This window comes from Nannobrachium achirus (assembly GCF_963921795.1).
Source record: "Nannobrachium achirus genome assembly, chromosome: 11".
Classification (NCBI taxonomy): Eukaryota; Metazoa; Chordata; class Actinopteri; order Myctophiformes; family Myctophidae; genus Nannobrachium; species Nannobrachium achirus.
Genome location: NC_137820.1, coordinates 58456812 through 58473912, shown reverse-complemented (window position 1 = coordinate 58473912; position 17101 = coordinate 58456812). Strand labels below are relative to the sequence as shown.

Below are 17101 nucleotides of genomic sequence, written 5' to 3'. Positions count from 1 at the left end.
ATGTTGATATTGCTATACTTGGAACAAATTATCTGAGAAAAAAACCCTGAAACAAATCTTATCTTATGTTAATGTCAAATAATATTAGCATGGTCATTTACGATGAGTAAAATATACTACCCACATGTGGGTAAAATATATACTAAATAATAGTGGTTGACCCAGAGCAGAGTAAAAAATTCTACCCAGGATGTGGTAGAATATCTTACTACGTGCTGGGTAGAAAGGACCTACCCATTTTTCTGTGTAAGATTTACTACTGTTGGGTAGGTCCAATAGTTACCCAGGGGTGGGTTATAATACAACCCAGATCGGGTTATTTTCAACCCATCCGTTTTTAGTGTGCATCTACAGTGCAGTATTGATACTTTTACTTAAGTACAAAATGTGAGTACTTTTTCCACCTCTGCAAAAAAGCACTGTCATAAAGAAAGTATGGTATAGGTCGATGTGTCCTCCTCCATTGCATGCAATTAATCCCTACATTCCGTTTAATTAATTAATTGCATAAGAAATAGTAAAATAGGCAGAACATGTATACCGGTAGGTGACAAAAATCAGTAAACATGTGACACATAGAGTATTAGGCCTTCATGATATTAATTAAACCAGTCCAGCGCATGCATGCGTAGGCTATAGATTGAATTTGTTCAAGTAGGCCTAATGGGGAACGGCGCCGGTGGTCCGCGAACGGCTTGGCGGACCCCCAGGAGTCCTCCTGAGAAGGGGGGGGGGGCAGCGCAGGTTGTGCATGGTTGGCATGGTTACCAGCTCACTGAGCTCAGGGACCCCCTGAACGGCGGAGTGACAGGCGGGAGGCGCGGACCCCCCATTGCTTACACAACCTCCAAGCACTGGTGAAATGTTGCCACCTGCTGGACTGTATAAATAACTGCAATCTGAAAACATGCATCGTCCATTTTTCAGACTTCGTGCGTATATGAGTGGTCGTCGTGTGCGCTGAATGGTTGCAATGCATGAAAATACACGCGAAGCCTTGAAATTCCAGAGTACAGTTGTGAAAGTTTGCACGGTATGGATGTTATGCACGAAGTAGTCTAATTGTGAAGAGGAGAGGTAAACATGGGACATTATTCGTCGCAGTTAAATGGCATGCTTTGTAGAAAAAATTGGCTTGGTGTTGTAAAAAATGATCCACAAACACGTACAAAGATTATAATTGTTTCTGCGAATTGCATTTTTCTTTTTGCGAGGTTGTTTTTTTTTCTGCAAAGTGTTTCATTTACGAAGACGAAATGCATAATATACAAGTAGAGCCTACATATTTCTTGCGATGTATCTTTTTTATACAAGGCATCAAGATTGTGTACGAAATTGTAATTACCACGAAAACAGAGGTAAAAAAGGGACTTTATTCGTCGTAGTTAAATGGCATGCTTCGTAGAAAGAATGTGAACGCAAACGCGTACAAAGATTATAATTTGTTCTGCGAATGCTATTTTTCTTTTTGCGAGGTCGTTTTTTTCTGCGAAGTGTTTCATTTATGAAGACGAAAACCACAAAATTCACGTATACCTTAGTGATTTTTTGCGAAGTGTTTCATTTTCAAAGACGAAACACACAAAAATCACGAGTTAGACTGAAAAACCATACAACACTGAAAAAACGTACGAAAAAATAAAGTCAAATAAAAACTTCCATAATATACACATTGCAACAGCTGTGTGTGTGTGTGTGTGTGTGTGTGTGTGTGTGTGTGTGTGTGAGTGTGTGAGTGTGTGTGTGTGTGTGTGTGTGTGTGTGTGTGTGTGTGTGTGTGTGTGTGTGCGCGCGCGCGGTGTGGGTGTGGGTGGGTGCCGGGGGGGACATGACTACACTGTAAAATGAAAGTTTGAATTTGAGTATATGAACATACATTGTATACTCTCAGAGGTGGGTCTACATGAAATTAAATGGACAAGTTAACACCATCGAACAAAACATGAACAGTGGACACAGGACAATTGCATGATTTCTGACTGTAAGGCGAGTTGTTTACGTTTGGGTTACTGTATTTTCTTTACTCCTGATGTGCTTGTCACACTTACCTGTAAACTTATTGACACTGTGTTAAGACAGGTGATTCCAACCAGAGCAGAGCTTCATGTTCCTGATCTCTGGGTAGCAGAGTTATCTTTTTAAACTTAATCTGTGACTAGGTCAGCTGGTATACTATCCCTAAACAGCAGCTGTCTAATCCACGCTAGATTATTACTCTCTTTTATCACATCCTCAGCCAGAGCAAAAAAAAGCCTAGGTACGTATTGTGCCAGATGGCAAGGGTAGCTGATAACACTGAAATGATTAGGTTAAGGTGGGCAGTGGTGAAAAGAGGGAAGGGCATGTTTTCTTAATTCCTATTCAAAACCAAGTTGTGGCAATTGACACACGCTCCACCTTTGGTGATTCGCCCTTTCATTTCTCAACCACTTGATGTGGCATATTCTAATGCACTACTTATTTATTAATGCACATTTCTGTTTTAAATATTAAGATTATTGCCCCAAGACGAAGATGTAGTTATGGCTCTAAAAAAATTGTTTTTAATTGGAAGAATTATGAGTGGTTGGCCAATGTTGACTTACAGTATTAGCTACTATGCAAATTGCAAATCAGTTATATTTCAATACATTTTGGCAAAAGACTTTTTTTGCACAAATGACACGCACACATACCGTACCTCCCCTAAATGAGCTGGCCAAGGGGCAGGTGCTGGCCGTGGTGCTGAACTCTTCCCTCAGAGCTCTGGCTAACTCCGATGTTTTTCAATTTGTATCTCAGACATATGTCGAGAGCTTCATACGTGTCCCATAGGAGAATGTTTTGTCAATATTGCTCAGACTTTTATAGGCATGATCAATGTTTTATGATGGCGTCATTTATGTGGGGCTGATGTGCGTGTGCATGTGAGACAATAGTGGGGAGAGCACAGCATTATGGGAATTTAGTGCATTTAGTGCTTTAGTGTAGTGGTTCTCAACGTGTGGTCCGGGGACCCCCAGGGGTCCTTGAGAGTGTTCCAGGGGGTTCCCATCAAAAGTACATCCTCCTGTTCCTTGGAAATGTCAAATCAGACAGGCTACTATACCTTAAAGGTGATACACCATGAAATTTCACTTTTCCTATTTTAAAACCTTTTTTTGGGGTCCCACTAGCACCGTCTATCCTCACAAAGTCCCATTTCTGACCGTTGTGTCTTTCTCTGGTTTTGAGAAGGCGAAGGTTAAAAGTATCCCACGGGTTCTCAAAACAGGCTATCCAGATTTGCTGCCGATTGTGACGTCATCATCGGCCGTTTTTGAAGGATTTTTTTTTTTTTTTTTTTCATTTTGTTTCTCCCCCAAAAAAATCTTTTTTTCAAATAAATAAAATAAACAATATGACATAAATACTTTTTAAATGCATGGTGTTTCACCTTTAATGTTCAAAATGCGGAAGAATTGGGAGTTGCACCTGCATGCATGTGGTGTGTCTATATATATATTGTGTCTAGACTCTAGATTGTGTCTATCTGTCCGTCTGTCAGTCTAGCCATCTGGCCGTCCATTGCTGCAGTGGCTTGTAGTGACTGAAATGGCACCATATGAATCCTAGCATTTGTATTCTGGGCATGTCATAATAGGTGAAAAGCTATTTTCGTCGAAGAGATTTGGTGCACCGGACGGAAAAAAGGAAAAAAATAATCTTACACCTACCTGATTTAGGGAAGGTGAGTGCTGTCGAACACATAATCATAGACCAGTTTTGTCTGGAGACCCCCTCTCTGGCTTTGGTGTCCTCTCACTGTCCTGTCTAAAACAAAACAAAAAGAACAGAAATTGCCTTAAAATATCTTCCCTCGATCATTCTGCTCTGTTTTCCTTTTTTGGATCCTTATTTTTGGCATTTTATGCTTCATTTCAAACAGGAGAGTTTAAAAAGACAGGAAACCAAGGGCAGAGAGAGAGAGAGAGAGGAGAGACATGTGAGACAGGATAGTCAGATTAAAACCCAGGTCATTGTACTCACAAGGAGCATATGGTCTGTTAAGCTGAACTACCAGGCACCCCTGGTCTGTGCCTCTTTAAACACACTTCAATTCTAAAGGCTTTTTCGGAACAGGCTATTTTTGTTTGCTCAAACAAGTGCATTTTTCATTACTCTCTCCTCTTTAAAGGCAATCAAGCTACACCAGGCTGTGATTTTTCTTTCCTGCCGAGGGCCTTTCTCTGTACCTTCTAGTCTAGGTAATAATTGAAGTATTTGCATAATCATTCCCCCTCCCTCCTCTTCTTGCTCATTGTGGCTGCTTCACTGCTTTTCCAAAACAGGTGACATCCCTCAGAGGCCACGAGGAGACAAACGAACAGAATCACCAGAGGAGTATGCCATTAAGGTTTGGGAAACTTCTGATTGGACAATACGCCCCCTGTGACATCATGTGGTTCTATACATCATCATCATCATCATAAACAGTACAGTATTTTCTAGTGTGAAGTCATTTCACAGGGGTATGATTAGTTTGGGCAACTAGACTATAGTACTTGTCCAACTGTATTTCTGGATAAACTTTACTTTGCCGCGCTTCTCCTCCCACAGTGGGCCATATGTCAAATCGACCGGCTTCATCGGGACTCGTCTGATTGCATTTTGCTAAGAGATACGTTATATAGTTTAATTTATATAAATGTATTTATGAATACATTTTCTCCATTGACTTGAATGGGAAAATGCTAAAATTAAACTTTTCTCAAATATGGAGATGACTGACATCATAGATGTCTGACGTCACAGACCACATGAGACTGACCACTAGGCCTACAGTATGTCCATATGGGCATTCCAAGATATGGGATTAATATTGATGTCATCAGGGATCTCCATATGGGGAATAAAAGGGACAAGGACTGACTCAGAGATCTCCATATATATATACCGGTATATATATATACAGTATATGGATATATATATATATGTATATATATATATATATATATATATATATATATATATATATATGGCCATTAATTTATTAGTAAATTACATTTTCCCCATTGACTTGAATGGGGAAAATTCAAATGGTGATGGAAGATGGAATTCATTTGCAAGTGTGACTCGCGTCATGGCAACCACACTTGCAATTTCCCAGAATTGCATCTTTCTAGTTGCGACCATAGGTCGCAGTTTGTATGAAAACCTCCGCCTCATGTCAGTCAGTCACACCTCATGTCACGCTCCATATGGTGTGTTAGTCACCATATATGGTGCACAACCTCGCCTTTAGGGCGAGGTTGCTTCTCGCCCTTAGGGCGTCTTACTAGTTTTTGCCAGACCCATGAAATGGGTAGGCCTACATAAGCAAATGTCGGTCTGTCCGGGTTTTCTATATAAAGGGTATATATGATGATGACATGATGATGACATGCCTACAAAAGGCATGATGTCATAAATGATGATGACAGACAGGGGGTCTGGCACAACCAGGTTGACCTGGTCTAGTTTATAACGCTGAACACTTTCACTCGTGAGGCATGTTTTCTCTGCCTCCCTCTTTGGAGAATTGGAAGAATGGGACCTGCTGTGGTTGGGGGAGGCCGCTTCGGTGCGCAGGGGCGTCACAAGGGGGGGGGAAAGTGGCTCTGAGTTACTAGGACCCAAGGTGGAGGGGCCTTAATTATTTTATGCTTTAACTATTGAAAAATAGCAGATTCACAATCTCACAACACGGCACCGAGTGCCGCGCTGTGAGCTTGTATATCTGATTTCTTCAATAGTTAAAGCACAAAATAATGCGATAATAATAATAAGAACATTCATGGGGGGACCCGCCGGGAATCCTTGTACCCAGGGCCCAGAATTTGGTGCGACACCCCTGTCGGAGCGCTATACATACTGTGTGAGGAAGAACGGAATACTATACTTGATTATAGGTAATTACAGTCAGCAGATTATAGTCAACAGATGGAATGATTGTATGGGAGAGAGCAAGAAAAGTACACCAAGATAGTGTATGCCATGTGTTGTTTGTGTGAGTGCTAAAATGTGTGTGTGCAACTGTGCATGCGAGTGTGTGGCAGCGTATGTTATATGGGGCACTTCATAGTGCTAGGCTAAATGAGCATACAAAATCTTGGATGCTGCTCCACCTGATCGCACATGCATTTTATCATGCGGCCGCGCTCAACACCCTAACAAGGCACATGAGTTCTGCCTCCTCCGAGCGCCATGCAGGAGTCCCTGAGGCCCTTCCAATGCTGGGGTGGTCCCCTGTGGAAATGCATGCTGGTGTGTAATATATCTGTGTGTGTTAATATGTGTGTCCGTGGTCATGTGTCAATGTCTTTACATGCACGCTTTGACTATATGTGCACGCCTGCCTGCGTCTGTGGATGCATGCATTCAAGCATGCATTCCTCTGTGTATTTTGTCAGCAGCATGCCGGTATACCTGCTACTGTATACACGTGTGTATGTGTGAGCTTGGCCTTATGGTCTGTGTGTAGGTGTGTGGACTTGTGCTGTGGTCACATCTGCGTGTGTGCGTGTGTGTGCATGCTTATGCCCATGAGAAGTACAGTATGTATGCGTTCACATAAGCCATGTCTTTTTTTAACCCTGTAAGACCCAAAAATAGAAATACTTGAACAATTTTTTTACCTGTCAGATGGTGTTGTATGGGTATTTTGGAGAGGAAATGTAATGTTTTTATAGCCATAAATCATAGATCATGCCCTAATTTACATATGGGGGATATTTTTCAAAATAATAACATATGTACATGTTCTAGACATTCTAATGTTCTCCAAAAATATATATATATTACAGGCATTTTACTTTTTGTGAGGAATAGCTTCAGTGAAAAAGTGAGATGTTGTTCGTCCAGACTCTGGACTCCAGAGATCTTGAAGTTATGTGAATGTCAGCCTATGTGGGGGGTATTCATATGCAAATGTTGTGCTCAATGGCATTGTAATACTAAGCAATAGGATCCAATGGTGATGTTTAGGTGGTAGGGGGGAGCAAACATAAAATCATTTAATAATTTTTTTATCAAATACAAATGTTGTAATATTGCAACAGTGGGTCTTGCAGGGTTAATGTGTGTGTGTGACCAATCCTGGATGGAGAGAGTGGTGGAAGAAACTCCACTAATAGCCCTGTCGTCTCTGCGGGCTCTCTTCCAGGCTCGGCCGACCTTGAGCAGGAGGGCTCTTAAAAAGATGACATGCCCAGGCTTTCCTCGGCACGCGCTGCCCCGAAGTTGGAGAAATATTGTGTAAACCCTTCCATTAATCATGCAGCTCCCGGGTCATTAAGCTCCCCCAAATCGCCCCCCACTTCCCCCAAACTTTTACAGGCGTGCTGTGGATCTCCCAACAATAGCCAGGAGGTGTGACATTGCTCTTTAACCCATTCAGAACGGGTACACCTTATTGTGTATCATTATTTTATGCTTTAACTATTGAAAAATAGCAGACATACAAGCTCACAGCGCGGCACCAAGTGCCACGCTGCGAGCTTGTAGATCTGCTATCTTTGAAAAATCGTGAAAATTAGAATTTTGACCCCACCCCATTCTATTAGTGTCTTTTGAATCCTTCTAAGGTTTTTTGAAAAACCTATGTTTTCTATGTCAGCAATCTGGCTATAGCCATCGTCAAAGAAAAGGTCCTTTTCACTTAACTGGAGCTCAGTTAGTCTGTTCTTGAGAGACTACTATGTCAGTGGTTCTCAAACCTTTTCATGTGAAGGACCCCCAAAATGATATGTATTTGGCCACAGACCCCCATCTCAAAATATTTAGTTCCAGGGACCACCCAGAAGCAAAACTTGAGTTACAAACGTTCGCTTTGAAAATACATATTCATAGATTTGCACAAATTTCCGCGACTTTTTCAAAAATAGCAGATCTACAAGCTCGCAGCCTGTGAGCTTGTATATCTGCTATTTTTCACTGGTTAAAGCATTCAATAATTCTAGGCCTAAATGGGTTTTAATAACATCCACCTCCCCTCCCCTCCTTCCATCCCTCCCTAGCACACAGCACAGCCCCATGCAGACCCAGCCAGGCCCAAGCACTTCTGTTTGGGGAGTGAGTTACTCTGCTGTGCCTGAGCACGGTGCCACTAATATAGAGAGCTGTGTGTAAATCAGTGAGTAATGAAAAGGAATGGAAAGCCTCAACCAGCCTCTCTGGACATTAGCACCTAGTGTGAGTATCTCACAGGACAGGACAGCTCCTCTTTAGTTCATTTCGTCTCTCACACTTTGTACTTTGGAGGTGTTGCAGAGAGTTGTTGTCAGCCGTGCACTATGTTACTGTCACTCGATGTACGCTAGGATATAATTGGATTATGCAACATGCACCTGGCACCTGCCTGTCTGTCTGTTTGACTTTCCATGTATACTCTGTGTCCATCTATCTACGTATAGCCTACGGCTCTGTCTGTCTTTGCTGTCCATCAAACCTAGCCATGAGCCACAAATGTTTTTGCTCTACTCCCTCTGCTGAGTAGAGTCTACTCCCTCTATTCTCTCTTTCTCCCTCTCTCTCTCCCTCTCTCTTTCTTTCTCTTTCTCTCTTTCTCCCTGCCTGCACCATCCCTATTCCTCTTTCTCGCATTATCCCTCTGTCATCACATGGATATGATATCAATATATGGAATGTGACGTCATTCCCAACAGAAACCATTAGCATAACAACATTCATTTGACTTCTTAGCAAATCCATATCTGGGCATAATAATCCAGCAATTTTTTACATGGCCATTTGCACTGACTATACATAGTCATTATATATATATATATATATATATATATATATATATATATGGGTGGGTGACGTGACGTAGCGTTTTCGCTGTCCTCGGTGTCAAACATGTATAAATAAAAAATATATTTGTCAAAAACCTACTGAATATTGTGCAGGACATTAAGCTTTATGTGAACTTACTCAAGATTAAAACATTTCATTCCTCATTTCTTCAGAATCTTCAACCAAACATGGTAAATGTCATCTGGTGTGACTGTCCCGACCTTGTTTCTCAAAGTGGGAACTTGAATAAAACTAAGAAAAAGAATTGCTAAAATTCATTTAAAAATGAATTTAGGCAAAAAAAAATGTCTATTTGTGAGCCTATATCTTTTCAAAGTCCAAGCATAATGTTTTCAGTCATTTCTGATCAAAAAGATTTTGTCCCCCAAACCAAAATCATCTGGTGTGACACTAGTTTGGAAAAATTAAACAGGCAATAATTTGGACACCTACTGGGCTAGAGAGGTCCTTCTTCTGTAAGGCTATTCAGCACTCCCAGCACAACTGCAAGACAGGTGTCTGAGGTGAGTTATGATTTTAACATTTTCATGAAATGCCATCTTGTTGAAACTTTGACAAGTGTGGCATTTCTGGATGTCATCTGGTGTGACACCTTTTTCATTAATAAAGCAAAAGTTATTTGAAACTTTGGTCATAATTACATGTAAATCTAGGTTGTTTTGTTATAGCTAGCATGTTGTTAGCATGCTAATGTGTACCTGGAAGCCTCAAGGTAGTCCTAAATGCAGAAAACGTCATCTGGTGTGACACTTCGTCATCTGGTGTGACATATCTGCTTGTCACGCCAGATGACTTGATTGTCACACCAGATGATATATACTGTATTTTCCTACAGACATAACAATAAATAACAAGTCCCATGTTTCTTTTGTCCATTTAAAACATTTTAACATGTTTAAAACAACGTTTTAAACATTTTTACATAATTTAATTTAGCTTCATTCGGTGATACAGCAAATTCATCAGACAGAGCAGAAACCCCTTCACAGAAACCTAAACCTTATATTGTGGTAACACTTTTCAGTGAGTATAACATACTTGGCAAACTTGAGGACTTGCTAGTAATTACATTTTACTACTAAAAACAATCTACCTGACAAATAAATTACATTTAAATGTCTCCTCCTGAAGGTCTTCTACTCAGGTGCTGGACACAAGTGCATCTATTGGAGAGGCCCAAGCTGAGGATTCAGACACCTCCTCAGATGAATACACACAAGGACAGTTTGTCATAATCAAATATGAGGGAAAGCCATATGTGGGGCAGATTGTTACCATTAATAAGGAGGGGCTAGAGATAAACTGCATGAATCAACTTGGAAAAATGAAAAATGGTTTTGTCTGGCCAAAGGGGCGAGACTGCATTTTCTACAAAGAGCAGGAAGTTGTCTGTGGCATAGCAGAACCGCAACAGGGCAAACGGTTTGCTACCCTCACCAAATGTGACTGGCTGATGTACAATACAGTCTAAATGTCTATACCCTCACCAAATGTGACTGGCTGATGTACAATGCAGTCTAAATGTCTATTCTAATCTAATCTAATACTTTTGTACTTTCACTCACTGGACTGGACAATGAGGTAAGGTAGGACCCGAGACAAACATAGCGAAAATAGCTGATCTACAAGCTCTCAACGCATTGTGCTGCGAGAGCTTGTAGATCAGCTATTTTCGGAGTTGCACAACCCAGCACTCTTTAGCTAGTGGAGATGTGGTGTAACGACATGATTCGTAAATACATTTGTTCAACTCAAAATGCTGTGTTCAAGTTCAGGAGACTTCGGAAAAAAGTAATACACCTGAATGCTGAGTTGTTTCCAATAATTGGTGTTAATAAAATGTTGCCTTGGCTCCCAGTGTGGCTATGCACCTTATTGTCTCTTTAAGATCCTTCTGCCGTGGGCCGGCAGAAGACTTAGGTGTGCGTAGCATTCCTGTGCACATCCTCATCATCCATCTACTACTACAATTCTTTGTTATCCTATGTTAAGGCCCAACAATACTATCCTGTTCAGAAATATTAAGGCCATGTTATTTAATGTTAAAGCAATTTTACTGTTGCTGTTTTTCCTGGGTAATTGTTTAATCAATCAGTAAAGTTCAGTACTCACTAATAGGTAGGTTAAAACACAGTTTGCTTTGACACATGAAGATATGGTCATCTGGTGTGACACTAAGTCATCTGGTGTGACATTCCAAATAGTGAGAAATCATACCTTTATTAATGATGAAACCGAAAAAATGTGTATGGTTTACATAGAAAATAGTATCAGGAAGAGTCACAAATATTTGTGTAATTTTAAAGAAAGTTTTTGTCAGAATAAAATTAAAATATGTTGAAAGATCGACAACATGGGCCTCACACAGAGTGTTGATTATGAAAAAAATATACAGATTCAATTAATTTTCACAAAACTATAGTGGATCACAGGTTAGTTATGATAAAGGACTTTGATAAAGTGAGTAACTTAAGAAAGGTGTACTCCATTTTCATTTTATGAACAATTATTGTCATGTCACACCAGATGACGGTTTTAGGCACAAGTACAACAAACTGCTCAATAAAGTCTGATTCCAATAAAATATCTAAAAACAAAATGTGTTTCCATAAAGTTGAGTGAGTAGAACAAAAGTAAATAATTTTTATGCCTGCTATTTAAAGTTTTTTAAAAAACATGTTTTTTGGGGCGTCACGTCACTGACCCATATATATATATATATATATATATATATATATATTTATATATATAACTGTGTAATTACTTGGGAATATGTCCCTGGCAACAGCCAACTTGAAAGGAATTGTGGTCTATAGGTTGGCTAGCCGGTAGGTGATGGAGGAAGATTGCGAGGCGATGATGCGTCTTTTATGGATGACTTGTCCAGGGGGCTCTTAGGGAGTCTGTGTCAGGCGCTCCTCTGTGTAAGCACAGCTCCTCAAGGGCCAAATTAGCTTCACTGATCCGCTAATCAATTTAGAGAGGGGAGGGGGAATAATAGCACAGGTTTTTCACACTACAGAGTTAAGGGGGATGCATCTCTTTAAGGGACGCTGCCTGTACATGCTGTAAGCATAATATTATGGATGTAATTACTAATCGTTGAAATCGATTAAAGTTGCCAACTATTTTGGTCTCATCAATAATAATCAGAAACAAATTGTAGGTGTCCTCTGCCGCTAATAGAAGGTAAGCTGAGGAGTAGTGAGCCATCTCCCTTCCCTTACATTCTTGCACGTGCACAGTGACGTCTGTAAAGCAAAAGTTGCAATAGAGTAACAAAGTCATGACGTGACTCGCTCATCCCCCGGTTCCAATGAAGTAATTCTCTATGGAGAATAACATTGAGTCATCTTAAAATCATCTCATCTAAGCATTGCGGTCCAAAAATAAACAAACGGTCTTTGCGATATTGTCGGTGAGGTGAATCTGTGTGGTTTATGATAGTCAGTCACTCATATTTGATAAAGCCTGTTTCTAGCGAAAATGTAACTAATTCGGCAACAGTAACATTAGCGTTTTCTCACCATCAGTTGATTCTTCATATCCATATGAGTCAAACCGCTGAGATAATTTGTTTATAATTGGAACACAGTTCTTATATGACACGATATGAAAAAGGTCTATGGGAATTCAGAATGGGGGAAGAAAACCGCGAACCAGGTAGGATGTGTAAATTACGTCACACTTCACTACTCTATGGCAGCGCCCTATGCGCAAAACACATCTGAGAGCATTTCATCCTCAACGTCTCACGTCTTTGCTTGGGGCCGTCAATGACGGTCAGGATTACGATTACGTCACACTCGGCTTGGCTCGGCTGTGGCGCAGCTGCAAGCAGGAACTGCCACCCACCTTCTGCGCAAAGCATGATGGGACGCTGTAAACTTGTAGATAACTACGATAATCGGACGACTAATGAATTATGAAAATAATCATTTTGTTGCAACCTTAAAGTACATACGCAGAAAGTAACAGCTCATTATGGTCACTGGAGACTCACAAGAACATTTTCTGGATATCATGAGGGCCAATGCTTGGAAACCATCTGGGAATCAAAGCTTGTTCGGCTGTTGAACTGTAAATGTTTTTTGGATAAGTTATGCAGAGGATGTACTGTAAAATGTAATGTATTTATAATCCATATAGAATTATTCTTATTCTTGTGGTTATTGAGCACCATCTCATTTCTTTGTGCCTGGGTAAGAAAACTATTATGGTCTGTTTCAATGTCCTGGATAAATCATATCCTATGGCATAGTTAAGGTATTATCATAATGAAATATTCAAATGCGAATGGGGGACGGGGGGCTTCCACAACGGCAGCAGCAGGTAAGTCAATAATGATGACATAAAGGCCTGGAAGGAATAAAAGGGATTCATGGGAAATGATCTTCGTCGCTGGGATGCCCGGTGTGACGGATGAGGCCAGAAAGTGGGTCAGAGCCACAGGTTGGTTGGCTGCACATGTGGGCCGAGACGAGACACAACACCCGGGGCAATCAGACATTCGGAAGATAGGCTAACCCCGTATTTAGCTATTAGGAATGCATATCGTCGTTGTCGGGTGAAAGCCTTGTAGGCCTATATGTCCAAAACCGTTTATCATTTTTAAAATGATTTAAACTAGTGAAAATTGCCGATCTACAAGCACACAACGCCTCGCACCGCGAGGCGTTGTGTATGCTTTTAAACACGGGGTACTCCATTTTGGCACATTTGACTATGGTTCAACACTCTGCAGGAAGTCATTTATATTTGAATCAGCTTGCAATTAATCACCCAGAGTTTCTTTTTGGGGGGGGGGGGGAGGAGGGGGGGATTCTGTTGCCTGCTTAGTAAGGGTGTAACGATACATTTTAACAACGATACGCATCACGATACATGGTTGACGATACAATACATAGACGATATTGGTTAATTCATGGTGATACGATCCGATTCAATGATTTAAACTCGATATTGTAACTATTTAGCAAAGAAATTAAATCTGTGTGAAACGTGTCAATAGTGCATGTTTTTAAGGGAAAATCTATTATTAAGGATATAAATATTCTCTAGCAAATACATGGACATTGTGACGGAGGCGGGGCTCCAGGGGGTGTGGTTTAGAGTGGCCAAAGATATGGGGTGTGTCCCGGTTAGAGGACACGGAAGGAACCAGACTTAGGGTGTCCCAGTTGAGGGTATTTATTATCGCCGTGGTCTTTGTGCATCAACGCACGGCAAATAACAAAGAAACTCTGTAGCACTCGGTGGAGACAGAGAGAAACAGTGTGACCAACTCCTGGCAGAGTCAAACTTGGAATGAACTAAACGCAATCAGGACAGGTGATATATATAACCTAACTAATGAGTAGCACCTGTGATGGTCTCAACACCATGAACATCAAAGTAAGAGTCAATGAGCACAATAAGCATAGGTCAGCATGACATTGTGGCAATCAAGAGTCAGTAGCACAGTGTGGCCTTTCTAACATAGCCGCCCCGAGTGTCTGTATGGACAGTCGCAGACCAATAGAAAGGCCACTATAATTGGTGAGCTGAGATCAGCCGCCCCATGTAGGGATCCTTTTGTTGTAAGCATAAAGTCCTTCCATGTGGAGATGCTGACATCAGGGAGTAGAGGATGACAGTCACATGTTCCTATCTCTCTGGGTCTGTTGGACTGCATCATGCAGTACGGTCAAATGTTGCTCCCTGCAGGTGTTACAGGGTCGCTTGAGGGTGCAAGCATCAGGCTTGTGCAATCTTCCACACTTCCAACATCGATGTCCATCCGCAATCCACTTCACAACTTGTTCTGTGTTCAGCTTCTTGAATTCTGGGCAAGCGTTCAGGAAGTGATCTTTGTTCTCGCAGTGAGGACAATATGGCTTAGGTCTGGGTAAGGGCTGGGGATCACTTGCTGTGGAGCTTTGGTCGTCAGTCTCAGTTAGGAAGAATGACGTAGGTCTGACAGCATGCTGCTGGTCTTTCCTCATTGGTTTGGGAGCCTCATGACTATATAAGGCCGCAGCTCTGCCAGCTATACACTTGGCCTGGGATTTCACCTGTAGCCAGGATGCCAAGTCAGTTAAGGTGTAGGTCTGATCTGTGCCTGTTTGTAGAATGCCATAGTTCAGGCAGTGTTCCACAAAACCGTCACGGTAACTTGGGGGCATCTTGCTCAATAATCGGTCTACATGGGACCCGCATCTTAGTTCGTAGCCATTCTGACCCTCCAGGGTCTTAAGCATTCCAACTAAAGATTGGATCGATGAGGCAAAGGCGTCAAAGGCCTCGGAGTCTCCAAACTTCAGAGCTGGAGCGTTCAGTATAGCACCTAGTTCACTCTGGACTAGCTGCCTGGGTTGGCCGTACTTATCCTGTAGAGCTTGCATGGCCATGGTGTAAGGCCTCGGATCATGCATGTAGGCCCTCGCAAGCTGGAGTGCACTGGGTAGTTTAAGGTGTCCAAGGAGCACCTGATACTTGTATTGCTCACTTAGATGTTGGTGACTGTTCAACATGTTGTCGAGGGCCATCTTCAGTAAGGCAAAGTCACTTTCCCTACCACTATCAAAGTGGGGTAAAGCTGGTTTTGGGATGCCATAGGTTGAGGCAAGGAATAAATCCATACCAGCTGCCTGGCCGTGGTACTGGTTAGCCAACATACTGGCTGGTGTGGTGTATGATGCTGCTTGGTTAGGGTAGGTGTTGGAAGAAACTTGTTGGAGGGTTGGTGAGTGATTGTAGTTCCCCGTGGCAGGGTTTGGGGCCTGGTATGAGGTAGCAGGTGTAGAGGCAAGGGGGTGACTCACCAATGCAGGGTATGATACTTGGTATGGTGTAGCAGATGCATGAGGGGGATAGTAGCTTGCCGGTACAGGGTGTGGAAACTGGTGAAAAGAAGGTCTTGGCTGTAGAGCTGGTGTCAATACAGGAGGTGGCACTGTAGGTGGGCCCAAAGCTGCTTGTTGAGGTGGCACCGGCGACACTGGTGGTAGTGCCGGGGCTGCTGTCGGATGCAGTGCATGAGTCCGTGGCAAGGCCGCTGTAGAGGCTACAGGTGGCACAGGATTCAGTGGATTGGCAACCGGAATATGTGGAGGCTGTTGCAAGGCTACTGGAGGGCGCACCGGTGGACCTGGTGGCAGTGGATGGGCCACTGGAGGGAGCACATGTGCAGCAGGAGGTACCGGAGGGACCACATATGTAGCAGGAGGTACCGGAGGAGGCACCGGAGGGACCACATGTGCAGCAGGAGCCACCGGAGGAGGCACCGGAGGGGCCACATGTTGAGCAGGAGGTACCGGAGGAGGCACCGGAGGAGCAGCAGGAGGGAGTGGAGGAGGCACATGTGGTATTTGAGGCAATGCCTGGTTCACTGGGGTAATCACAGGTCGCACTGGAGGCAGTGATTGTGAAACTGGAGTAGTCACATGTTGTGCAGGAGTCAGTAACTGGGAAACTGGGGGAGTCACAGTTTGTGCAGAAGCCAGTGATTGGGAAACTGGTGGAGAAGATGGGGGTGCCAGCAGGGCATCTGGGGCTCTGGCACCGTCTGGGTCCTCTGTGTTCTCTTTAATGCATGAAGTGATGAACCTGGCTATTTCAAGTTCATTCTCTCTTTGTGTTATCAGCCGCCTCCATCCCAGTTGTCGGGTTAACAACTCTCGACCTCTAAGGGCTTCCTCTTGCAACCATTGACTCTGTTTGGATTGGGCTTGGAATCGTTGACTTTCAATGTCGGCTTGATGTTCCTCTTCAAGTTGTTGCTGCAACTGCTCAAGCTCCAGCTGTTTGACTCGCTCATCGAGCTGAGCTGTTTGTAGCGGAGAAAGTGTATTGGGAGGGAATCTGCCTACTGAGATTCGTGTATACTTGGAACTGGAGCTCCTCTGACTGAAGCCTGAACGGGTTGACACGGAGTGGTTGCTCTCTCTAGATGAGGTTCGGGAGTAGGGAACCGGCTGTGTGAGTTGGGTTTGTCCCTCGTGAGGGAGAGTTGCAACTGTGCAGTCGGCCAGGTACGCTGCAAGGTGTGAGTCTTGGGAGGCGAGAGTTGACTGTGTGAGTTGGCGTTGTCCCTCGCGAGGGAGAGTTACAACCTCATAGTCTGCCAGGTATGCTGGGAGGTGTCGTTCTCTCTGTGGAACACGTGGGCGTACAGACTGGGACTGGGAAGCTGGATCCATGGGGTCCATATCTTGGGTGGTACTCTAATCCGGCTCGAAGGACCATGTGACGGAGGCGGGGCTCCAGGGGGTGTGGTTTAGAGTGGCCAAAGATATGGGGTGTGTCC

General features: G+C 42.8%; 1 protein-coding gene across 1 annotated transcript in view; it reads right to left on the bottom strand.

The window, feature by feature from the left end:
• Nucleotides 1-12685, bottom strand: part of eif4g2b (eukaryotic translation initiation factor 4, gamma 2b) — a gene marked incomplete at its 5' end in the record, with an annotated part of 140153 nt that extends 127468 nt beyond the window's left edge. The window contains one exon of the mRNA XM_080737222.1: nt 12571-12685. Within this exon, the coding sequence (XP_080593348.1) occupies nt 12571-12685 (115 nt within the window). The remainder of the gene's footprint in view (nt 1-12570) is intronic.
• Nucleotides 12686-17101: the final 4416 nt, after the last annotated feature.